We start from the raw sequence: 26,613 nt of genomic DNA, 5'->3' as shown, positions 1-26,613 counted from the left end.
AAGTGATTTAGGGATAACTATGAAAAAATAAAAGGGCTTCTCAAGTGGCTAAGTGGTAAAGAATCCACTTGCTAATGCAGGAGATGCAGGAAGCACGGGTTTGGTCCCTGGGATAAGAAGATGCCCTGGAGGAGGAAATGACAACCCACTACAGTATTCTAGCCTGGAGAATTCCATGGACAGAGGATCCTCTCGAGTTACAGTCCAAGGGGTCAAAAAGAGTCAGACACAACTGAACATTCACATACACCCTGATGAAGAAATAAAAATCACTTTTTCCTTTTTCTTTGGCTCCATGAAACTCTTTCTAGGGATAAGCTGTAAAGGAAAACATATTTAAAGTAGATAAATCATTATTTACATATATGTTCAACATAATTATTATGAAGTGTGGAAAATTTAGAAACTACATGGGACTGTTCAACATTTAAAAATCTGATAGCTACAATATAGTGCATCTCTTTGATTAATGTACAGTTTTTAACAGAAGTGTTCTAAAAAATTGTACAACATCATAGGAAATTTCTTATGGAGAAAATTTTGTATCTAAATTGGAATTAGATAATTATTCTCATTTAATTAGAGCTAATTTATTGATTAATTTATATGGCAATAAGACACATATTTTTCTTCTAGTTTGATAATACTTGAATTGGGTCTACCTTTCTTGATGTTTTGCCTCTAAGATTGGTGAGGATGATTTGCAAAATCCACTTGAACCTGAGAGTCTCTGATTATTTGATTTCCTGGAAAAAAAAAAAAATCTCACCTATGAACATGACTGATGTAGGTCCATCGTATGACATAAGTCCATAGTTCCAGCAGATCCCCAGGCAGTTGTTAGTTCCCCAAGAAAGAGAGAAATTTGTAAGACTGGAAAGTGTCTACTAGATCAGCTACAATAAGTATCTTTGTTGATTTATAGCTGATACCTTTGCATGAGACCTTTCTCTTAAACTGTAAAAGTGCTACCACATATCCTTTTTGTAAGCAAATTCTGTGAAGTTTCTTAGCTGTAGCTAATTAAAACCCAGGGGTATTTCATCATCCTTAGCAAATCTTGCCTACAAGTCAGTTATTTAATGCAACTTAACTTCAGAGGATAATTGTTACATCACTCATCTTTTAGTTTGATTTCCTCCTTAGGTCTACATGAAGACATAATGCTATCAGAAGAGAACAAAATAAGTTAACCATTTATGAATTTTGAGTTTTAAGCCAGCTTTATCAATCTCCTTTTTCACCCTCAACAAGAGGCTCTTTAGTCCCTCTTCACTTTCTGCCATTAGAATGGTATCTAATGAAGTTGTTGATGTGTCTCGCAATCTTGATTACAGTTCACGATTCACTCAGCCCAGCATTTCACATTATATGCTTTGCATAGAAATTAAGTAAGCAAAAAGACAATATACAGCCTGAGGTATTCCTTTCCCAATTTTGAACTAGTCCATTGTCCCATGTCTGATTCTAAATGTTGCTTCTTCAGACAAGTTCAGGCTTCTCAGGAGACAGGTAAGGTGGTCTGGTATTCTCATCACTTTAAGAATTTTCCACAGTTTGTTGTGATACACACAGTCAAAAGCTTTCACATAGTCAATGAAACTGGAATAGATGTTTTTCTGGGATTCCCTTGCTTTTTCTATGATCCAGTGTATGTTGGCAATTTGATTTCTAGTTCTGCTTTTTATAAATCCAAATTGTACTTCTGAAAGTTCACTGTTCACGTACTGTTAAAGCCTACCTTGAAGGATTTTGAGCATTTTGCCTTGCTACCATGTGAAATGAGCACAATTGTACAGAAGTCTGAACATTCTTTGGCATTGTCCTTCTTTGGGATTGAAATGAAAACTGATATTTTTCCAGTCCTGTGGCCACCGTTGTGTTTTACAAATTTGCTGGCATATTGAATGCAGCACTTTCATAGCGTCATCTTTTAGAATTTGAAATAGCTCAGCTGGAATTCTATCACTTCTTTTTTTTTTTTTTTGAATTCTATCCCTTCTAACTAGCTTTGTTCCTACTAATGCTTCCTAAGGCCCACTTGGCTTTCACACTCCAGGATGTCTGGCTCTAGGTGAGTGACCACACCATCTGGGTTATCTGGGTCATTAAGATCTTTTTTGTGTAGCTCTTCAGTGTAATATTGCCACTTCTTCTTTATCTTTTCTGATTCTCTTAGATCCTTGTCATTTCTGTCTTTTATTGTGCCCATCTTTGTCCATAAGTATAATTATTAGTAGAGACTTCATTAAATTTTAAACTAATCTGTTTATCCATTTAATCAATAGGCAGTATAGTTTATTTTGTTCCAGTTCTTTCCAAGACCATGATATAAGGCTAGTTAAAACATCCTGCCTGACCTCAAAAAACTGATAAGAGTAATGAAGAGTTAAGTAATAAAGAAATATAATTAGAAAAAAGCATATTATAAAGCATAAAATGGTACACAATTATCTTTCCATCTGGAAACTAACAAAATTGTGCATATAATCAACATCTTATACAAAATTTAATATTGATTGAAGTTTTAGTAAAAGTTAAAACAATATATCTGTTTTACTTTTATTTATTAAGAAGATTATTTTCTCCATTGTAATGGTAGAAAAATCTTAACCAACCACTGATAATCCAAATAAATATATTTAGTAATGTCATCATTTTAAGGAATTTGTGAAAAGAAACTACAACATCAATTAACTAGTTTGGAAAAGATTTGTATTTTAGAGGGTATACACAGAGTTAATATTTAACATAGATAAATGTCTAAGCAATTAACAAAATTATAAATGTAAAATGAATAAAAATATAAACAATTAAAGGAAGATTACATATTGATGGTCCATTAATATTATTGGTCCATTGTAATAATTATTACATATTAATGGTCCATTAACATGTGTAAACATACTAATATGACTATTACATATTAATGGTCAACAAATATGTGATAGGATGCTTTAGCTCACCCATGAACAGAAAAGTAGGAATTTTCCCCACAGTCTTCACAGCTCTACATATTGTGATTTTTGAATACATATTGACCAAATACAAAGTTTAAAAAAATCTCATTTTGATATGCATTCATTCAATCCTTCATTCATATAATTTTATTGATGACATAAAAGATACATTTATGATTGGTCTTTAGATAAATTTAAATGCAGTGTAATTTCTATACAGAATGACATAATTTACATACATATCTATATTACACTAATAACAATAATAAGTTATTTAGTACATGCAATGTACCATGTTCCAGACACTTTGCTAATACTTTATGCATGTTTTCTAACTTTTTACTCACAATTAGCTATACTGAGACACATTTTTAAGTCTGAGAAAAAGGGAAATATAATTTTCTTAACACTATACAGTTTGTAAGTGGATTTAAACTCAAGAAGCTGCCTTTACAGCTGATATGTGTTTCTTGTGTCTGGCTTTCTCATGAAACTAAATGATTTATTCAACAAAATCCTAGATAGCAGGAAAGTAATAGTAGTATATTTAGGAGAGCTTTTGTTTCATAAGTTTTAAGGAGCAACAATGCCCTGTGTTCCTCAGAAGACCCGTGCCCTGAGCATAGGCATCATCAACAGACTATGTCTCCAGTGAAAGGCTTTTAGAAGATTCTTTCTGGTAGTAAGTCTTCCCAACCCACTGTGTTTTCTTAAAAGATGAGTTGAGATGGAATTATTTGCAGTAGCACTTTCTCTGAAAGGAAATTACTATCTTTGTGGTGGTGGTGGTTTAGTCACTAAGGCATGTCCGACTCTTGTGACCCCATGGACTGTACCCCGCCAGTCTTCTCCTGCCCATGGGATTCTCCAGGCAACAATACTGGGGTGGGTTGCCATTTCCTTCTCCAGGGGATCTTCCCGACATAGGAATCGAACCTGGGTCTCCTGCATTGCAGGCAGATTCTTTACTGATTGAGCTACAGAATTTAATGCTTCCTTGGAATGCTTCCAGAAGGAGGGGCTTGATCTTTAAACAATATTTCATGATTCCACCACCCCATCCTTGAGCAGATTATCAGTATCACCCTCAGAACCAACACGAACCCTGTGGACACAGCTGCTCACAAATAAATGTGTGTGGTTACATGTGTGTTTGTGTGATATGTGTATGTCTGTGTGTGTGTAATCCAACTTAGTTGTTTCATTAAATAATTAGGATCAATAACTCATCAAAACAGAAAGAAAAACACCACATAAAGTCTTTCTCAAAGATGATTACTAGAAAAATAAAGCAAAGGAAATCAGTACAAGAGTAAAGAAAAATGTACATAAAGTGCACACAGAAAACTATATGAAAGGAGGGAAACAGAAAATCTCTCTAAAACTATTCTATACATACTAGATAAGCCTGTTTCTCCTTTTTCTAAGACACATCGCTGAAACATAAACACAATGTTATATTTGCTCAACTCATGATCAGGGTAGAGACAAAAAAGTAGACACTTATTTTTGTTATTTTCCAGAAAAGAATAAATCAAGCTAAAATTTGTTGATAATTCAAAACTCTTCATCCTGAGGCTACAACTGGTTTATATAGACAAAGCAAATGAACTACTGACACATTTTAAATATAATTGTCCCTGTGTTACCGAGTCCAAGCTCAATCTGCTCACTACAGGACAGGTCAATGAACTAGAGATGTTGAGGCAAGGAATATAACTTTGTTTGGAGAGCTGGCTGACCTAGAAGATGGCAATCTAATGTCTCAAAAACAAAAACATTATATTAGCGTCTGGATGCCAGGTTCTTTTATAGATCAGAGATGGGAGGAGATGAGGAAACAAAGTAAAAAAGGCCATTAATCTTGCAAATATCTCCTGGAATGACAAGCCTCAGGCAGAAGATGTATTAATTTCTTTCTACCATCTACTGATGCACAGGGTTCTGAACAAAGGCATTTTAGCTTAACAGTCAAGCAGAAGGGCAGAATTCTCTGAGTCTGAGCATTATGCATGATTATAATAACAAAGGAAACTAAACAAGAAGTTAGAATTGGCTTTGCCCTGCAAGATTTGTATATAAATGATCCCGCTGCTTCAATGATTTCATAATAGTCATTCAAATTATTATTCTCATTAAGTTTCTAAAATCACCTCAAAAACTTAGTGTCATATCATCTCTGTGACCTTTAAAGCCCAGTTACCTGATGGTTCCTACATGTAGAAGGCAGAAATTGTGTAACTAAAATTCCTAGGATCATGTCAGGGTAATCTAAAGTATGGTTCCATCCAGCATGTACTGACAAGAAATGTTCTGAACAAAAGAGTTAGGAATCATGACAAACCAGAGTTTCCAGTTAGCAAATCCAAGCATTAGTCAAGTAAATCAGGGCCAAAATGGGAGCAAATCATCCAATCACTTAGTGGGGAGTTATTTTTATAGGACCAGAGTTTTGAAGGATTTTAAATAATTAAAATACTTGTTCTAAATGTCTAGCATTTATATAGGAAACAAACCATGCAGAGGAATTCAAATTTCATCTCAATAGAAAATATTGCCAAGAAGACAGCCAGCTAAGTGTTAGTCACTCAGTTGTGTCTGACTCTTTCCGACCCCATGGATTGTAGCTTGCCAGGGTCCTCTGTCCAGGGGATACTTCAGGCAAGAATACTGAAGTGGATAGCCATGCCCTTCTTCAGGGGATCTTCCTGAACCAGGGACTGGACCCAGGTTTACTGCGTTGTAGGCAAATTCTTTACTGACTAAGCCACCATCTAAATAGGTGGTGGTGGCTTAGTTGCTAAGTCATGTCTGACTCTTGTGACCCGATGGACTGTAATCTGCCAGGTTCCTCTGTCCATGGGATTCTTCAGGCAAGAATACTGGAGTGGGTTGCCATTTCCTTTTCCAGGGGATCTTCCCGACCCAAGGATAGAACCCAGGTCTGTTGCATTGCAGGCAGATTATTTACGAACTGAGGTACAAGGAAAGTCCCTAATCTAAATAAAAGACATTGCCAAAAAGACAGCCAACTAAGCTGTTTAAAAAATCATGGAACTGTTGTCTGTGACTTAGCTATATTTGAATTTAATTTGTGAAAAGTTTCTAGTCTATGCCTTAGAAAACACATCATATAGAGATGTTCTACTTTAATAGAACCTGGGCTAAAAGAGCACAGAATGTCATTTCCAACGTGAAGACTTGCATCATCTCGACTATACCCCTTTGAGTCTGTTTCTCTTCTGACTGAGACACTAATCACTATTCAGTGAACTCCCATCACCCTCTGCAATGATCTGCTTTCTCAGGGGCAGAGCTTCACTGGAGTCTGGTCAAGCTATGCCCCACAAATAGAAACCCAGATCTTGGTATTAACCATTCAATTATTTGTTCAATAAGTAGGCTCTCTTCTTGAATAGAAGAATGGCCTCACAATGACTCATTTGCCTGATAACGCAGCTGAAGAAAAATCAATAGGGCTTGTTCTCAGTCACCTAGCTACTACTAGGGAAGAATTCATCTATCGCTTCATCCAATGCTCTCTATTCTTTCAAGACTATTATCAACATTGTGTCACATCTAACTGCAGGATAGTCATCATTATAAGGGATTTGAAAATGTTCCTTAGCTAGAAAATAAGAACCAAATTGCTTCTCAATGCATAATAAGGAGTAGTATCAAATGACATTCTTTCAATTTAGAAATACTTACGGCTATAGCCTTTATTATTTTTCTGTCTTCAGTTCTAGAACACATCAATTTACAATACACTTCACAGATTACAACTGGCTCGCTAACAGGTTAGCACATACTCAGGAATTCCCCTGAGAAGGAGGAGCCTCTCAGCTTTACTGAAAGTGAACCTCACGGTTGATGGATCTATCTAGACAAACCAGGGCAGTACTCCTCAATCTTTTTGTCACTATTGGTTTCTAAAGGTGTTTTTAGACATTCTGTTCCCTTATTTATCTGTCCTTTGAAGATAGTAATCCTACAAACATATTACCTACTTATGTGGGTTATTTATATCCATGTGCTATATGTAAAAACAGTAAGAAATTTTAAAATGGAGAAATAAGTTTTTACTTAAAATTAATGACATAAATACATAAATAATATTTGGATCTATTGTGTAAGGATATTTTGGTTTAATCCCTAGAAACTATTGTTATCTAATTGGGAGAGTTATTGCCCCCATTTCAAATGAACATTTTTAAATAACCTACTTATTTTTAAAAAGGGGAGGGCATAATGCAGTATAAACTCAGGCCAAACTGAAATTCTAGCTGTGTTTCAAACAACTACACAAATCTATATCCAATTCTTCTCTCCTGTATCAAACTCTAATAAAATGCTTTTAATCTTACTCATTATTAACAAAATTATACTTTTAGCTTTGTTGTTTGCTAGCTTATCATCGATCTACTCACCACTGGAATTCCAGTTCTGAACAAATATAGCCCATATTTGCATTACTCAAGCTCTATAAATCAGCTGGTAAAGATTCTGTCTGCAATTCAGGAGACACCGGTTCGATCCCTGGATTGGGAAGACCCCGTGGAGGAGGGCATGGCAACCCACTCCAGTATTCTTGCCTGGAGAATCCCCATGATCAGAGGAGCCTGGCGGGCTATAGTCCATTGGGTCGCAAAGAGCTGGACACGATAGAGCGACTAAGCATACACTATTTGATATCCACTCCTCATAAATCTTTGGCACACTGTATGGATTGAACTTATTTTTGATAAATAAGTCAAAATTTTCTAAATTGAAGTGGCAATGGAGTATTTTTTTCCAGTAATAAATATTAACACTATGTCATAACAATGGGAAAAGCTGTATGGAAAGAGCACCTATTTAGCTCTTTAAGGTGCTACTGCATGCCCCAAATACCAATCTCCTCAGTGATTGAGTTCTGTTTTACTGTAAATGTCTTTTTTGCCCGAGTATGACTTCCTTTGAAATTCAACCATTTAAATGCAGGAGGATATGCTATGGATGTGCATGACGGATAGAATGTCTGCAAGATAAAAAAGAGGGTCAGGCGACTTTCCTTTAACATAAGAATAATCAAGAGAGTGAAAGTAACCTAGAAAATGGGGATGAACAGAGGGCTAAAGAGGAAAAAAAGCCCCACCACAAAAATATGGGAATAAAGTTTTTAATATATGGTTAATGATCCAATCTGTGTTTTGCTACTTCCACATCATGACAATAAGCAGTATTGTCAAGTGGGTGGAGCAGAGGAAGCTGCTCTGTAAAGCTTGATATTGTTGCTCAGCCCTATTGCTGCTGCTAACTCCTTTCGGTCGTGCCTGACTCTGTGCAGCCCCATAGACAGCAGCCCGCCAGGCTCCAGGCAAGAACACTGGAGTGGGGTGCCATTTCCGTCTCTAACGCATGGAAGGGAAAAGTGAAAGTGAAGTCACTCAGTCCTGTCCAACTCGTAGCGACTCCTTGGACTGCAGCCTACCAGGCTCCTCCATCCATGGGATTTTCCAGGCAAGAGTACTGGAGTGGGGTGCCATTGCCATCTCTGTAGCTCTATTGAGTCTCATCTTTTTCTTTTAGAAAATGGAGTATAAACTTCTCTAATAATACTTGCAGGTAAATGAATAAGCTATACAGAGAATCTATCAAAATATATGCCTCATAGTTCCCTCGAACAATAGTGAACTCATTCCCTTCAATTAATGCCTAATATTTTCAGTGAATTAAAAGTCCAAATTAAACTAAAATATCCTTATGCAATAGATCCAAATATTATTTATGTATTTGTCATTAATTTTTACAAAAAACTTATTTACTTCTGCATTTTTTAGAAATAATCAAGTGATAGTTGATCTTCAGGACAGATTCTTGATAAGAAGTGCAAAGTAGTATCTAAACAAGCTTTAAATATACTCACAAACCAACACAATTCTATCCACTGAGAACACCAGACTGCCTTGCATTTTCTCCTTCAGTTCTACACACTCCATGTTTTATGTTGACAATTTATAATGCATGCCTCATTAACCTTCTCACTCCATTGAGTCCCTAGTGCAGCCCCTGAGATACAATCACTGGCCTTAGTTTCCCTCTGTAAATCCTCTGTTTGGTATTAAAGTAGAAACAACATCTACTCAATAGTCTTCCCATCCTTAGCCCTAGGTTACACTCCTCTCCTTTCTACAGTTACAAAACAAAATGAACCATATATCATTTAAGCCAGATTCTGTAGAAATGTTCCATTCACACCTGCAATTGCAAACTTGATCATTTTAATAGATTAGATGTTAATGTTCATGATAATCCCAAAGAACAGCAATTCCAAAGAATGTTAGAACTACCATAAAATTGTGCTCATTTCACATGCTAGCAAGTAATGATCAAAATCCTTCAAGCAAGGTTTCACCAGTAAATGAACCATGGACTTCCAGAAGCTAGATTTATAAAAGGCAGAAGAAATAGAGATCAAACTGCCAACACCTGCTGGATCATAGAAAAAGGATGGGAATTCCAGGAAAAGATACGTTTCATTGACTACGTGAAAGTCTTTGATGGTGTGGACCACAACAGACTCTGAAAAAATTTTAAAGAAATGAGAATACCAGACTACCTTACCTGCTTCCTGAGAAACATGTATGCAGGTCAAGAAGTAACAGAACTGGACATAGAACGATGGATTTGTTAAAAATTGGAAAAGGAGTACGTCAAGGTTGTATATTGTCACCCTGCTTATTTAAGTTATATGCAGAGTACGTCATGCGAAATGCTTGTCTGGATGAAGCACAAGCCAGAATCAAGATTGCAGGGAGAAATATCAATAACCTCAGATATGCAGCTGACATCACCCTTGTGGCAGAAAGCAAAGAGGAGCTAAAGAGCCTCTTGATGAAGGTGAAAGAGGAGAGTGAAAAGTCTGGCTTAAAACTCAACATCCAAAAAACAAAAAGTCTAAGATGACCCATCACTTCATGACAAATAGATGGGGAAACAATGGAAACAGTGATTTACTTTATATTATTGGGCTCCAAAATCACTGCAGATGGTGACTGTAGCCATGAAATTAAAAGACACTCGCTCCTTGGAAGAAAAGCTACGACCAACCTAGACAGCATATTAAACAGCAGAGACATTACTTTGCTGAAAAAGGTCTATATAGTCAAAGCTGTGGTTTTTCCAGTAGTCATGTATGGATGTGAGAGCTGGACTGTAAAGAAAGCTGAGCACCAAAGAATTGATGCTTTTGAACTGTGGTGTTTGTGAAGATTCTTGAGAGTCCCTTGGACAGCAAGGAGATTCAACCAATCCATCCTAAAGGAGATCAGTCCTGAATGTTCATTGGAAGGTCTGATGCTGAAGTTGAAGCTCCCATACTTTAGCCACCTGATGGAGATAACTGACTCATTAGAAAAGAACCTGATGCTAGGGAAGATCGAAGGCAGGACGAAAAGGGGCAACAGAGGATGATTTGTTTGGATGGCATCACAGACTTGATGGACATGTGTTTGAGCAAACTCTAGGAGTTGCTGATGGACAGGGAGGCCTGGTGTGCTGCAGTACATGGGGTTGCAAAGGGTTGGACATGACTGAGTGACTGAACTGAACTGAGCTCTCTATTTCATGTCTGAAGCTGGTGGATAGTGCTAAAGCTAACACATGAAAGGCAAGGCCCGTATCTCCATAGAAAGCTATGAAACACCATAAGCAAAAAAAAAGAGACAAGAATATTAAAAAATAGCAGAAGTATTGCCAGATATTCTAAACTATATTAGAAGATAAATGGAATATCTATGAAAATGTGATTCCAATCAGAGGTAATCCACTTGAGATATAGTGATTACCCAATTGGGAGAGTAAGTAGGATTTGATTATTGTTCTGTAATTACACATTGTTTATTCAGATGTTTTATCAAGTTAGACTCTTTATGATTAATACTTAAAAACTCTGAAACATCATTCTATTTCGACACCAACATGTCAAGCAATATTAACTAAATAATGTATGTAATCTTCCATGGTGCCTCAGATTGTAAAGAATCTGTCTTCAATGTGGGAGACCCATGTTTGGTCCCTGAGTTGCGAAGATCCCCTGGAGAAGGGAATGGCAACCAACTCCAGTATTCTTGCCTGGAGAATTCCATGGAAAGAGGAGTTTGGCAGGCTACAGTCCATGGGGTTACAAAGAGTCAGACATGACTGAGAGACAAACACTTTCAGTTAAGAAACTAACTTATAGATACAAAAGTAAAACACATACTTCAGATATTAACATTAGCTGTCTTTGTGTGCAGAGAAGTGAACAAAAAATTTACTTTCAGTGTTTTTCAAAATCTGTAATGTGTTCCATTAATTCCAAAACAAAATTGTACTATTGGAAAGAGAAACAAGATAAAATTTTCCACTAGCTAAAATAAATTTACAGTATTTACTTTACCTTAACTCATCATATCAGTTCAGTTCAGTTCAGTCACTCAATCGTGTCCAACTCTTTGTGACCCCATGGACTGCAGCATGCCAGGCCTCCCTGTCCATCACCAACATCCGGAGTTTATTCAAACTCACGTCCATTGAGTCGATTATGCCCTCCAACCATCTCATCCTCTGTCATCCCTTTCTCCTCTCACCTTCAATCTTTCCCAGTACCAGGGTCTTTCCATCACCTAGAACATAAATTCATAGCCTCCATAGAGGTGTATTATACCCCACAACTATGCATATTTACATAAAAAAACTGTAATAATCTTCAAAAGTATATTTCAAACAAAATACATATTTTGAACAATGAAGTTATGAACATTTTAATTGTGATCAATAGAAATATTCAAATAATAAAAGTTTTCATCATGTTCAAGTTACTAATCCTGAATAGGAATTTAATACAGATAACCATACAAGGCTTTCCTGGAAAGAACAATTCTTCTCTGAAAACAAGTGACACATTTCCCTGCTACCTCATGTTCTTTTTCTGGTCCAGAGTTTTTTCATGGCATTGTTTATCTCTCCATTTCTCAGAGTATGGATTACAGGGTTCAACATGGGAGTGATAATGATATAAAACACCGTCAAGTATTTATCAATGGGTAAGGTGGAAGGAGGCCTCACATATATGAAAATACAGGCACAAAGAAGAGAAACACCACAGTGATGTGGGAGCCACAGGTGGACAAGGCTTTGTGCCTCCCTTCCTGACTAACATTTTTTAGGGAGTGCAGGATGACCCCATAGGAGATGAGTAAGAGCGTAAAGATGACCGAGGAGATTGCCCCATCATTGGCCAGCACTGTGAGGACAGTGATGTAGGTGTCAGAGCAGGCAAGTTTTATCAAGGGGTACATGTCACAGATGAAGTGGTCAATGACATTGGGGCCACAATAGCGAAGGTTGTAAACAAAGAGAGGATGAAGTACCCCATGCAAACACTCACCAACCAAAGTAAGTTGCAGCAACGGAATATCAATCTGCTTATTCATGATGGTCAAATAATGCAAGGGTGTGCAGATGGCCACGTAACGGTCATAGGCCATGACCACCAGGAGTATTATATCAGCACCACCAAATAAGTGCCCTATGAAAAGTTGGATCATGCAAGCTTGGAAAGAAATGGTTTTCTCCTCACACAGTAAGCCTATAATCATATTTGGAGTAACTGTAGTAGAATAAACTACATTGAGTTTATTGAGAAATGCCATTGAGAAATGATAAGTAGCTAAGAAAGAAGTACATCGGGACATGCAGAGTTGGGCTGAAGACCGTAGTCAGGACAATGATTAGGTTGCCCATCATTATCACCAGGTAGATGAGCAAGAAGACAACAAATAACGTTCTCTGACGTGGAGGCTCTGAGTGAGCCCCAAGAGGACAAACTCAGTTACATTGTTCCTTTGTTCCATATTGCTTCTGTGTATCTTGTGTCAGAGTTTTGGAAAAAATTACCTGTAAATATAATTATTACTAGACACTTCCTGAAATTTAAGATAGTTTGTTTACTCACCCAACTACTGAGCTTTATTATGATTCAGTAGTTTCAGACATTATCATAAAAGGCTGATAAAAACATTGTCTTGAATCTCAAAATCTTACAGAGTGGCAAATAACTAAGATACATGTTGGGAAAGGACAATTTAATTATTAGCTAGATGTGTTGCCACAAGTCTCTTTTCATCTGGAAGCTAATGAAATTGTATTTATAATTAATACCTTATATAAAAATTTTAAAATGAATAAAGTTTTAATTAAAATGTAAAGAAAGATGTTCTTTATTTTGCATTTGATTTATTAAGGAGATAGTTGTCTCCATTCCAGGAGTGGAAGAATCTTTTTAACAAATCACTGAAGTTTAAAATATATATATTTGACAAATTGAATTTTCTCTTTAGGATTTAGGAAAAGATACAGCAACATCAATTGAAAAAAGTAGTTTGGAAATTGATTTACATTTGGGGGATATACATAGAGTTAATAACTAAAAGACAAATAGCTTACAAATTTATGAATAAAAATATAAATAAAATATAAACAACTATTTAAAGGAGGAATGCATCTAAATAGCCAACAAACATAAAACAAGATGCTGAAGCTCACCTGTGAACAGAAAGGCAGAAATTGCAGCAACTGCTTGCTTACAAGTATTACCTTTGTTTGTTGAAAGTCAGTGGATCAAGGTCTACAGATGCTACCTCACCTTTTCAATTTTAACAGCTTAACAAAGAATGTTTATAGAACACGGTAATTGAAAATATCATCAGATTTGCAAATATCTGCCCATGAAAATATCCTCAAATAGTTACACTTGAAATTAGTATCTAAGACAACTTCATTTTACTGAAAGAGACTTTACTTCAGAGCATTAGAATGTGAAGATACCTAAAGGAGTATTATAAAATAGAATCAATTTTCACATAGTTTAGAAGTCACAAAAGATTCCTAACACTACTGATCATGAAAATCACAAAGGAAAACTCTTAAAAGACTGAACACTCACACCTACCAATGTACTCTTGCAAAATAAAAAGTCTAGTGTAGAATATTGTGTATAAACGCACGTCTGGGTTGCCTGCATAAGAAGACAGCCATTCAGTCCACGTTGTGAGCTCTGGTGTTTTCTTCTTTGCCCTTTATTTCTGGTGCCAACTTTGTGAACACAAAGAGCCAAGTACATGCAGCATCACTTTACTTTGAATTGTTTCCATGTGACCGACTCTTCCCATGTTTTCAGAAAATCTAATTCACCTCAGTATTTCAGAGAAACATTACCTTCAAATTGTTCTTATTTTCAAAATGAATATTAATGTTCTGTTAGCTAATGAATTCTGACTCTTAATGTGAACAGAGGTCCTAAATATTGATGGTGGTGGTGGTGGTTTAGTCGCTAAGTCGTGTCCGACTCTTGCAACCCGTGGATTGTAATCCACCAGGCTCCTCTGCCCATGGGATTCTCCAGGCAAGAATACTGGAGTGAGTTGCCATTCTCTTCTCCAGGGGATCTTCCTGACCCAGGAAATGAACCCGGGTCTCCTGCATTGCAGGCAGATTCTTTACCAACTGAGTAAATATTGATAGCTGTCAGATTTCTCCTAAACACCAACAAATGTTAACTCAACATTTTGATTGGAGAGAAATCGGAAAATTGTTTCTTAATTATTTTAATAAAAATGTTGCTGTATGTATTCTATACAAATCACAGTAAAATGGTGAAGTAACATTTATAGCATTTTGATTCTCAGTTTTAATATCTTTTCTTCATTGTCGAACTTTGCTTTTCCTGAAGGATGGATAATGACTCCATATACATAATTTATTATGTTTTGAGTCTCCTATTTAAATTCATAAAAGTCTAACATATGGGATGAGGCAAAAGATCCATGAACACCTTATATACATTTGAAATAGGGCACATATTATTGAGGCATTTAATTGGCACATCTCCAAGGATAATTCTTGACTAATTAAATTTGTTGGGACATTGGTCATAATTTTGATAACACGCCATTTACCTCCAGAAATGATCAAGGGTGGTCACCATGTAGAATAGGACTGGGGCTTCCCTGCTGGCTCAGGCAGTAAAGAATCTACCTGCAATTCAGGAGACCTGGGTTCGATCCCTGGGTCAGAAAGATCCCCTGAAGAAGAGAATGGCAAACCAATCCAGTTTTCTTGCCTAGAGAATTTCACGGACAGGGGATCCTGGCACGCTACAGTCCATGGGGTTGCAAAGAGTCAGACACATCTGAATGATTAACATTTACTTACTAAGAATAGGACTTAGAGAACACTGTCCTCTAAGGGTAAAGCTATAAAACAAACAAACAAACAAAAACAACTTGAGATCATCTTACCAAGAGGGAAAAGTCTTGACATAAATAAAATGTATAGTAATAAAAACTTTCTTGTTTAAATCATGATGACAAAATAGGCAAATCTGTTTAAACTTTATCTTTGGAGAAGAAATCTTTCTTGATTTTCAGAAGACGAAGGATGTTAATATCAAAACAAGTCATTTAACTTCAAATGAAGATAAATCTTCCATAGAGTTTGTCACATAGTTTCATAAAGACAAGTTGATAGAATCAGTGTTTGTATGGGAGTGGGGATAAATAAAACATTTGTGGAACTATTATTCCATTCATCTCAAAGTGTTAATCAGCCTTTCACCAAAGTAGACTATATATTATTCCATGGCAAAATTGTAATACATTTCAAAGGACATATATAGTGTAGGTAGATAGATGGATAATTATATAGCAAATATATTACATAAACAATATATTTAAATTATATTTACATATCATATTATACAACTATGCCATATTATATTATATGTTACTGTATATGCTATATATTATATATACTGTAATTAAACAAAAAGTCTAGGAATAGTATAATATTTTCAAATTATTTACAAATTAAATAGGATCCTCTTTAATATTCCAACATTCTCAATCTCTCTCTCTCTCTTCTTGTTGTTTTCTCCTTCTCTCTCTTCCCTTCCCACTAAGTCTACGGGTCTATAATGCACATTATTCCACTCTCAGAGTTCTAGCTGCCTGGGTTTCATCAGATCGTCAACTTCATCTTCTAAATTCAGACACTGTCAAAATATTTTGAGCTAGTCCTTGTTGTACCAAAGATGGAAATTCTTTATGATCATCAGCTCAGTTCAGTTCAGTCACTCAGTCGTGTCTAACTCTTTGTGACCCCCTGAATCGCAGCACACTAGGCCTCCCTGTCCATCACCAACTCCCAGAGTCCACCCAAACCCATGTCCATTGAGTCAATGATGCCATCCAACCATCTCACTCTCTGTCGTCCCCTTCTCCTCCTGCCCTCAGTCTTGCCCAGGATCAGGGTCTTTTCCAATGAGTCAGCTCTTTGCATCAGGTGGCCAAAGTATTGGACTTTCAGCTTCAACATCAGTCCTTCCAATGAACACCCAGGACTGATCTCCCTTAGGATGGACTGGTTGGATCTCCTTGCAGTCCAAGAGACTCTCAAGAGTCTTCTCCACACCACAGTTCATAAGTATCAATTCACTGATGCTCAGCTTTCTTTATAATCCAATTCTCACATCCATACATGACCACTGGAAAAACCATACCTTGATTAGATGAACCTTTGTTGGCAAAGTAATGTCTCTGCTTTTTAATATGCTATCTAGGTTGGTCATAACTTTCCTTTCAAGGAGTAAGTGTCTTTTAATTTCATGGCTGCAGTCACCATCTGCTGTGGTTTTGGAGCCCTCAAAAAATAAAGACTGACCTGGTTTCCACTGTTTCACCATCTATTTCCCATGAAGTGACGGGACCAGATGCTCAACATGCTCTGAATGTTGAGCTTTAAGCCAACTTCTTCACTGTCCTCTTTCACTTTCATGAAGAGGCTCTTTAGTTTTTCTTCACTTTCTGCCATAAGGGTGGTGTCATCTGCATAGCTGAGGTTACTGATATTTCTCCCAGCATTCTTGATCCCAGCTTGTGCTTCCTCCAGCCTAACATTGCTCATGATGTACTCTGCATATAAGTTAAATAAGCAGGGTGACAATATACAGCCTTGACATACTCCTTTTCCTATTTGAAACCAAGCTGTTGTTCCATGTCCAGTTCTAACTGTTGCTTCCTGACCTGCATACAGGTTTCTCAAGAGATAGGTCAGGTGGTCTGGTATTCCCATCTCTTTCAGAATTTTCCACATTTTGTTGTGATCCACACAGTCAAAGGCTTTGGCATAGTCAATATGCAGAAATAGGTGTGGTGTTTTTTTTTTTTTTTTTTTTGGAACTCTCTTGCTTTTCAGATGATCCAGTGGATGTTGTCCTCTTTTTAAAGAAGAAAACCATAAAGCAAAATTCATGACATCTATGGAGATGATTACAAATTTTTATTGAGCCATCAAACAATCCTTCACAATATTTGTTTTACTCTGGATGATAAATCAAGATATTAAAATGTAGTTTTCCTCAAAATGAATATGTATTGTCATATCATCCTAAGTATAATGTTATAGAAAATTTTCAAACTTGGAAAAATGACTCTAAAATTTAGAAAAGGAGGATAAGGAGGTAGAGGAGGAGGAGAAAAATATGTCCCTAAACTGAAGCTTCCAGATGGTGTAAAATCTACCATAGTAAGTGGAAATTTTAAAAATTATCACTGAATTTAATAATTATGTATACATATTTTTTCTTGTTTGGGATAAACTATTTCTTTATCACAAACAAAATAAATAAAGTTGTTTTGAAAAAAATTAAGTGTTTTAAAAAGTTATTTTTAAAAAAGTTAAAAGTTATAAGAGCATTGGAAGGGTATGGAATTTTCCAAAAATTATATGATAAAACTAATCAAAAAGTAAAATAATACTTAACCATTTTTATATTAAAAATCATATTTATAACATAAATGTTATAATGAAGTAAATATATAGAGAGAGGTAATCAACATTTATCAGTAAAAATTCTCGCTCTAATGGGTTAAGAATTCAAGTAATTGACAGGTCTGAAGAAGGAATTCTATGTTCCATACATTGTGCAAGAAACAAAGAACAAAAAGAAAATGAAGTAACTTTCCCTGACTTCAAAGCAATTACAAACCAATAAACATGGACTTAATAAATTAACAAACAAATCTATCTCATCACTTGAAATAACTAAACAATTTTGAAAACTAAATTTCTGTCTTGGTCCTTTTGTGCCATTATTAAAAAGTATCATAGACTGGATGGTTTAAACAACAAATATCTATTTTTTGAAGTTTTGAAATCTTATAAATCCAAGATTAAAGTGCTGGCAGTTTCCCTGTCTGATAAGGTTACCTCCTTGGTTGGTAGACAGCCACCTGTTGCTGTTTCCTCATTCGGCAGAAGGCTCAAGTGAACGTTTGGAGTATGTTTATAGAGTATTAATCACATTCCTTACCTGAAAAAACCCACCTCCAAATGCCACCACATTTTAAAGGAGTTAGCAAGATTTTGGACAACACAGACATTCAGGTTTATATAGCAACATTCAGAAGCGGAAAGATACATGTCCTGAGTTCTGATCGATTCAAATGCTTGGTGTTATTCTGTGAACAGTATTGTGTTTGAGGGAGTCGTCTGGTGGCTCAGTGGTAACGAGTCTGCCTGCCATGCAAGAGACACAGATTGGATCCCTAAGTCAAGAAGATCCCCTGGAGAAGGAAACGGCAACCCGCTCCAGTATTCATGGTCCCATGGACAGAAGAACCTGGCAAGCTAGAGTCCATGGGGTTGCAAAAGAGTCTGATACGACTTAGCAACTAAACAACAATTTTGTTTGAGAAGACTTTGAGATAATATAAGAAATCTCCATGTAACTGGAATAAAAATCAGGATATGAGATTTCTTACAGTGTGATTTACTACTGAAAAGAACTCATTGCCCCATAGCTTTAGCCCAGTATGAATCCAGACAAATTATGAGAGGCAGCATAGTATTTCTTTGATCACATCATTTTGAAGCACATATTATTTAATTTCAAGCTTGACGAGAAAGAGAGAGGACTCTATGAAGGATATCTCCATTAAGTAAAACAATATATTCTGGCCTATTTATTTCCTAGTAGCCTATATCTCATTAATAAAAGGAATAAGAATGGCATATATTATTGGCATCTTTCTTAAAAATTGGTTTTGAGCTCTGTAATTCATGTCTGAAGCTAATGAATTATGAGTTATGCTAAGCTTAACACATGAAAGGCAGAACCTGGATCTCTGTAGAAAGCTGTGAAACACTACAAACAAAAAAAGAGATGGGGATATTGAAAAATAGCAGAGGTATTACCAGACATTTTAAATTATCTGAGAAGATTAATGGATCATCTTTATGAAAATATAATTCCAAACAAAGTTGTTCCACCTGATATATTATGATAAAACAATCTGGAAAATAATTAAGATTGGTTATTTTTCTGTATATAAACCTTGCTCATTCAGATTATCTTTATAAACTTAGACTTTTTATGATTAATACTTTTAACTCTGAAGTGTCATTCTACTTTGATATTAACATACTAAGCAATATTAACAAAATAATATATGTAAGCAAAATTACATACATAAAACTAAAATGCATGCTTCAGATATCAATATTGGTGATCTTTGTATGGAGAGACATGAACAAAAGGTTTAATGCCATATTACCGACATTATTTTTCAAAATCTGTAATGTGTCCTACTAATTCTGAAAAATATTACAGTATTTGAGAAACATTAGAAAATCTTCTACTGACTAATTTTACAGTATTTGCTACACTTTAACTTATTATAGAGACCAAAAATCTATAGATAGACAATGTTATACTACCATACTGTACAGTATTTGCTACACTTTAACTTATTATAGAGACCAAAAAATCTATAGATAGACAATGTTACACTACCATACTGTACATAATTTCATAGGAAATTGTGATAATATTAAAATTACATTTAGAACAAAATATATACTTTGAATTACTAAATGATGAAATTCTTAAAATTCATATTTTGATCATTAAGTATTCAAATCATAAATATTTTCAAAATATCCAGGTTATTAATTCTGAGTAGAAATTTAATACAGTTAAATAATCATACAAGACTTTCTTGGAAAGAGCAATTCTTCTTTGAAAATAGATAGTATGTTTCCCTGCTGCCTCACTTTCCTTTTCTGATCCAGAGCTTTTTCATGGCATTTTTCATTTCACCATTTCTCAGAGTATAGATTAGAGGGTTCAGCATAGGGGTGACAATGGTATAAAACACAGTCAAGTATTTATCAATAGGTAAAGTACAGGGGGGTCTCACATACGTAAAAGCAGAGGGCACAAAGAAGAGGAGCACCACAGTGATGTGGGAGCCACAGGTGGACAAGGCTTTGTGCCTCCCTTCCTGACTAACATTTTTTAGGGAGTGCAGGATGACCCCATAGGAGATGAGTAAGAGCGTAAAGATCACCAAGGAGATTGCCCCGTCATTGGCCAGCACTGTGAGGACAGTGATGTAGGTGTCAGAGCAGGCAAGTTTTATCAAGGGGTACATGTCACAGATGAAGTGGTCAATGACATTGGGGCCACAATAGCGAAGGTTGTAAACAAAGAGAGGATGAAGTACCCCATGCAAAAACCCACCAACCAAAGTGAGTAGCAGCAACAGAATACAAACCTGCTTATTCATGATGGTCAAATAATGCAAGGGTTTGCAGATGGCCACGTAGCGGTCATAGGCCATGACCACCAGGAGTATTCTATCAGCACCACCAAACAAGTGCCCTATGAAAAGTTGGATCATGCAAGCTTGGAAGGAAATGGTTTTCTTTTCACACAGCAAGTCTATAATCATATTTGGAGTGACTGTTGTAGAATAAACACCATCAAGAAATGATAAGTAGCCAAGAAAGAAGTACATAGGGACATGCAGAGTTGGACTGAACACCACAGTCAGGATAATGAGTAGATTGCCCATCATCATCACCAGGTAGATGAGCAAGAAGACAACAAACAATATTCTCTGACCCTGGACACTCTGTGTGAGCCCCAAGAGAACAAATTCAGTTACATTATTCCTTTGTTCCATAGGTTCTTCTGTAGGTCTTATTTCAAAATTTGGGGCAAAATTACCTTCAAATATAATTATTACTAGAGGATTTCTGAAGTCTTAAGTTAAATTGTTTATTCATTCAAACAATGAACCTTAAGGTTTATTATGATGCAGTACAGGCAGATATTATAAGGTTGATCAAAACATTGTCTTGATCTCAAAAATCTTACAGAGTGGCAAATAATTGAGACTTATATACATGGAAAAAAGGACACAGTATTAAATAAAATAGGTGCCACAACTAGCTTTCCATCTGGAAGCTAATGAAATTGCAAACATAGTTAATATCTTATATAAAAGAAAAACTGAATAAAGTTTTAGCTAAAAATGTAAAGCAATATTTTCTTTATTTTATATTCGATTTATTAAGGGGATGACTGTCTCCACTCCAGGAGTGGAAGAATCTTCTTAACCAATCACTGAAATTTCAAATTGATATATTTGACAGTTTGATATTTCTGTTTTAGATTTAGGGAAAGATCCAATAACATCAACTGAAAAAAGTATTAATAGCTTGAAAAACAATTTATGTTTTAGGGAGTATACATAGAGTAACTTTCTAAAATAGACAAATATCTATAAGCTATGAATAAAATTATAAATAAAATATAAAAATATTTAAAGGAAGAATACATCTATCTAAATGACCAACAAACATACAATCAGATGCTGAAACTCACCTGTGAACAGAAAAGTAGATATTTTACCTTGGGTTCTTGAAAGTTACTGAATCAACATTTACAGATGCTACATCATCTTTTAATTTTGAACAGTTTAACAAAGAATGTTTAGAGAACATAGCAAATGAATCTAACATCAAATTTATAAATATATGTTCATGAAAATATTCCCAGATAGTTACACTTGAAATTAATTTCTATTAAAACTTTATGTTATGGAAGGAAATTTTATTTTAGTGAATTAAAACATGAAGATATCTAATAAGTATTACAAAATGGAATCACTATTAATATATTTTAGTCATCACAAAAGATTCCTAATATGGCTGATTATGAAAATCACAAAGGAAAACTCTTAAACGACTGAATTCTCACACCATGAATGTACTCTTGCAAAATGGAAAGCCTAAGGCAGAATCTTGTGTGTAAGTGCAATTCCAGTTTACCTGCATAAGAAGATAATCATGTAATCCATATTCTGGACTCTGATGCTTTCTCCTTTTCCCATCATAACTGATGCCAACTCTGTGAACACAAAAAGTCAGATACATTCATTATCATTTGCCTTTCCATGTGACCAACTCTTTCCATGTTTGCAGAAAATCTAATTCATCTCAGTATTTCAGAAAGATATTATCTTTCAAACTATTTGGATTTTCAATGTGAATATGAATGTCCTGTTACCTAAAGAACTCTGACTCAATTATGAAGAAAGACTCAGAATATTCATAGTTAACAGGATTTTTTCTGAACACCAATGATAAATCAGCACTTTAACTGGAGAGAAAAATGGAAATTATGTATGAATTATTTACATAAAAATGTTGCTCTATGTATTTTATACCACTCAAAGTAAAATAGTGAACTAACATTTATAGTGTTTTGATTCTGAACCAGTTTGAGTGTTTTCTCTTCATTGTTGAACTTTGGTTTTCCTGAAGGATGGAGAATAATTTCATATACTTAGTTGATCATGATTTGAGTCTACTGTTTAAATTCATAAAAGTCTGACATGTGAAGTGAGAGAAAAGGTCCATAAACACCTTATCTATATTTGAAAAGTCACACATATTATTGAGTCATTCAATTGGTGCTTCTCCGGGGATAATTTTGGACTAATTAAGTTCCTTGGGAAACCATAATCATAACTTTGATAGTACTTTCTTTACCTCTAGAGATGCCACGAGGGTAATCATCATGTGGAACAGGACTTGGAGAAACCTGTCCTCTAGGAGAAAAGCTATAAAAAAAATTTTTTAGGCCTTTTTACCAAAATGGAAAAGCCCAGTCTAGATAGTAGTAAAATATCTAAAAATTTCCTTGATTAAATTATGACCTACAAAATAGGTAAACCTATTTCAGTTTAAACTCTTTCATTGAAGATTATATCTGATTTGATTTCTGGAAAATGATGGATGCTGATATCAGAACAAGTCATTCAAAACCTGTTTCAAATGCAGATAATTTTTTTTCACATAGTTTGTCACATAGTTTCAGAAAGGCAAGTTGATAAAATTGGTGCTAGTAGGGAAGTGGGGATAAAGAAAACATTTGTGAAACTATTATTCCATTCATCTGAAAGTATTCATTAGCCAGATACCAAAGTAGACAATTCCTATGCCATTGCCTAGCTGCAATACATTGCAAAGGATTTATATAGTGTAGGTAGAGAGATATATGGATAGGTAGATTGATAGTAATGCACTACACTTATATTTTTATATATAATTTTTATATATCATATTATAAAGTACTGGAGAAGGCAGTGGCAAACCACTTCAGCATTCTTGCCTTGAGAACACCATGAACAGTATGGAAAAGCACAAAGATATGGCACTGAAAGCTGAGCCCCCCGGGTGTATGAATGTGAGAGTTGGACTGTAAAGAAGGATGAACACTGAAGAATCAATACTTTCAAACTGTGGCTCTGGAAGAGACTCTCCAGAGTCTCTTGGACTGCAAGGAGATCAAACCAGTCAACCCTAAAGGAAATTAGCCCTGAATATTTGTTGGAAGGACTGATGCTGAAGGTAAAGCTCCAATACCTGATGTAAAGGGTTGACTTATTGAAAAAGACCCTGATGCTGGGAAGACTGAGGGCAAGAGGAGGAGGGCCATTGGTGTGCTTTGCCGCACACCTCAAACCAGCACGACACTGTAAATCAGTGCTGGGAAGCATCGGTATGCTGTCTCACCAAGTGGTACCCTCTGCACTGTGATTCGTCAGACACAAAAGTTACAGTTTCTCTCTCATCTCATTCAGATTACTTATGGACAACTTTAACAAAATCTGTTGTCTCTACTTTCAAAATATATCATTTATTTATTCATTCCCCACACTCAATCTCCACTTTTTCCTGGCCCACTGCTTATACAACAGCATCTTGACAAGTCTCTCTACTTACATTATCCCTTTCAAGATGTTATTCTCTTCAAGTAGCACAAATTACACTCTTTAAATCTTGTTCTAATTATATCTCTCAACAGTTCAAAACTCCCACAGTAGATTCCAATCACACACCCACAGTTGAATGTCTCACATTAAGTAAGAATGCTAATCCTCATTTTTACCTGAAATCATTGAGGCTGAGAACATCTCATTAATTGACCAAGAGCACATATTTTTATGTAACAAAGGTAGGATATGAATACAAGTTTGAATTGTTTCAAAATAATTTAATATCGTACATTATAAAGATGGCAATACTCTTGTGAATCCTAATTTCCACAATTTTCTGGTAGTCTTCCTGATGAAGGCTTGTTCACAATCTGAGTTGCTCTTAAGTTACTTACAAAGACTTGGAACTCTTCTTTCATCCAGTATGAACACAGAGGGCAAAAGACTGCATCATTGCTTGAGTAAATATCTTCTTTAACTGTCCATTTTCTCAGTGGAATCTTCTGACTATTCAGAAAAATATTTTTATTTCCACTCGTGCTTAGTTGCTCAATTGTGTCCAAATTTTGCATGGACTGTAGCCCTACAGGTTCCTCTGTCTATAAGTACTTTGTTTATAGGATTCTCTGGGCAAGAATACTGGGTAGCCATTCCCTTCTCTAGGGGATCTTCCACACCCAGGGACTGAACTTGGGTCTCCTGCACTGCAGGCAGATACTTTACCATCTGAGCCACCGGGAAGCACTTTAATTTGCACTAAATATTGTTTAAGAGAAATTCCATGGTGACCATGAAAATACTAAAGCTTGTCATGTTAGGATAATTCATCAAAAAGAGCAGCAAATCCTATGTTTAAATAAATAAGACAGCAATTAACCATTTTCCAGGAAAGTGCATCTCAAGTAGCTTCTTTTCCTACTAATTTCAAGGTATTATAATAGCATTCAATTGTTTACTCTTTCTTATTCTGTCATGTTAGTGTGACCAGACCACTTGACTTAAGATTTTGAAAGACATTCCTGTATATGTATGCTATACACCTTTTTTTTTTCCAATGCCACTTTAAGCCTACCAAGGACTTCAAGGTGGTTCCATGACAAGGAATCCACCTGCTATTGCAGGATATGCAAGAGATTGGTTTCAGTCTCTTGGTTGGGAAGATCCCTGGAGAAGGGAATGGCAACTCCAATATTCTTGCCTGAAAAATTCTATGGACAGAAGAGCCTAGCAGGTTACAGCCTATGGGCTAAACAAGGAGTCGAACATGACTGAGCAACTGAGCATGCAGGAAAACACAAGTCTAAGAAAGGGCCTAAAAGGGTATAATTTTTCCCTGTAGGTGTGAAGATAATTGGACATTGTCTCCCTTCTAACATCATTAGAATCAAAATTGATCCAAGACTGATTCTTGCTTAATTATATTCGGTGTCATTTTCCACTAACATTTAAAAGTACATATTTATGCAAAGATACTACTAAATCACATCACAGAATTAGTATCAGAAAGATGTCCATGGAGAAAAAATATCTTTAGAATCATTTTGAGATTATCACCAGTCTCAATTTAAAAAGTAGTTATAGTCTTATTAAGTGCTTCTAGACAAAAAAATAGAGGGCAGAAATAGGAGGGACAATTCTACTATGAATAAAGTAATCATTGAAGTCCTTTCCTAAAAGGTGATTGAAAGGGCAGAAAGTGGCTACCAGTGGGAGTACTATTACAGAGAGCAAAATTAAGTAAAAATTAACTAAATAAAGTTATCTTGTTTCAGAGATGACCTGATATATATGTAGAAATCTCTAAAAGAATTTTAGAGAATTCTTTGGATTTCATTGGAGTACTTATGTTGCAAAGAAGTGGTGCATTTACTCTTGTCTTGACTTACATTTTAATTGAAAAGCTTTCAAAATTTCATTGCTGAGTATCCTGTGACCTGTGAATTTGTCCTATTCAGCCTTTATTATGTTCAGGTATCTTTTTGTGACTAATTTGCTCTAGAGGTGTTTTTTGTTTGTTTGTTTGTTTAATCATGAAAGGATGCTGAATTTCTATATTTTCAATAAAGATCACAAAGGAGAAATTAAGAAAAAATTCCCATCTGTACTAGCATCAAAGAAAATAAAATAATTAAGAGTAAACTTAATCAAGCAGCAAAAGTCTTATGCACTGAAAATTACAAAATGTTGCTGAACAATGTTATAAATGACATTGTTTTTTTGTAAATAAAAATAAATTACAAAAATTTAAAAATAAATTAAAAAAATACGAACTAGATTATTTATCATTAAGATATCAACATTATCCAAACTGATCTACATGTTCAATGTAATCTCTATCAAAATGTTATTGCAAACAGAGGAAAATCCATCCTGATATTTATATAAAATCACAGGAGATTGCAAATAACCAAAATTATTATGCTTTCTGATTCTGAAGTATACCATATAGCTACTGTAGTGAAGAGAGAATGGTATTGACATAAAGAGAAAGACATATAGTG

General features: G+C 35.4%; 2 protein-coding genes across 2 annotated transcripts in view; both read right to left on the bottom strand.

Moving 5' to 3' along the window:
* Window positions 1-26,613, bottom strand: part of LOC133065885 (olfactory receptor 4C3D-like) — a 38,727-nt gene that overhangs the window by 2,723 nt on the left and 9,391 nt on the right. The window contains exon 2 of the mRNA XM_061156371.1: window positions 22,161-22,239. The gene's annotated coding sequence lies outside the window, so the exon portion shown is untranslated. The remainder of the gene's footprint in view (window positions 1-22,160; window positions 22,240-26,613) is intronic.
* Window positions 20,093-21,010, bottom strand: LOC133067143 (olfactory receptor 4A15-like). Its single transcript, XM_061158334.1, has one exon. It carries the CDS (start codon window positions 21,008-21,010, stop codon window positions 20,093-20,095), a length of 918 nt encoding a protein of 305 aa, XP_061014317.1.

The sequence above is a fragment of the Dama dama genome, chromosome 12 (assembly GCF_033118175.1).
Source record: "Dama dama isolate Ldn47 chromosome 12, ASM3311817v1, whole genome shotgun sequence".
Lineage (NCBI taxonomy): Eukaryota > Metazoa > Chordata > Mammalia > Artiodactyla > Cervidae > Dama > Dama dama.
This window is presented reverse-complemented; position numbering and strand designations above follow the sequence as displayed.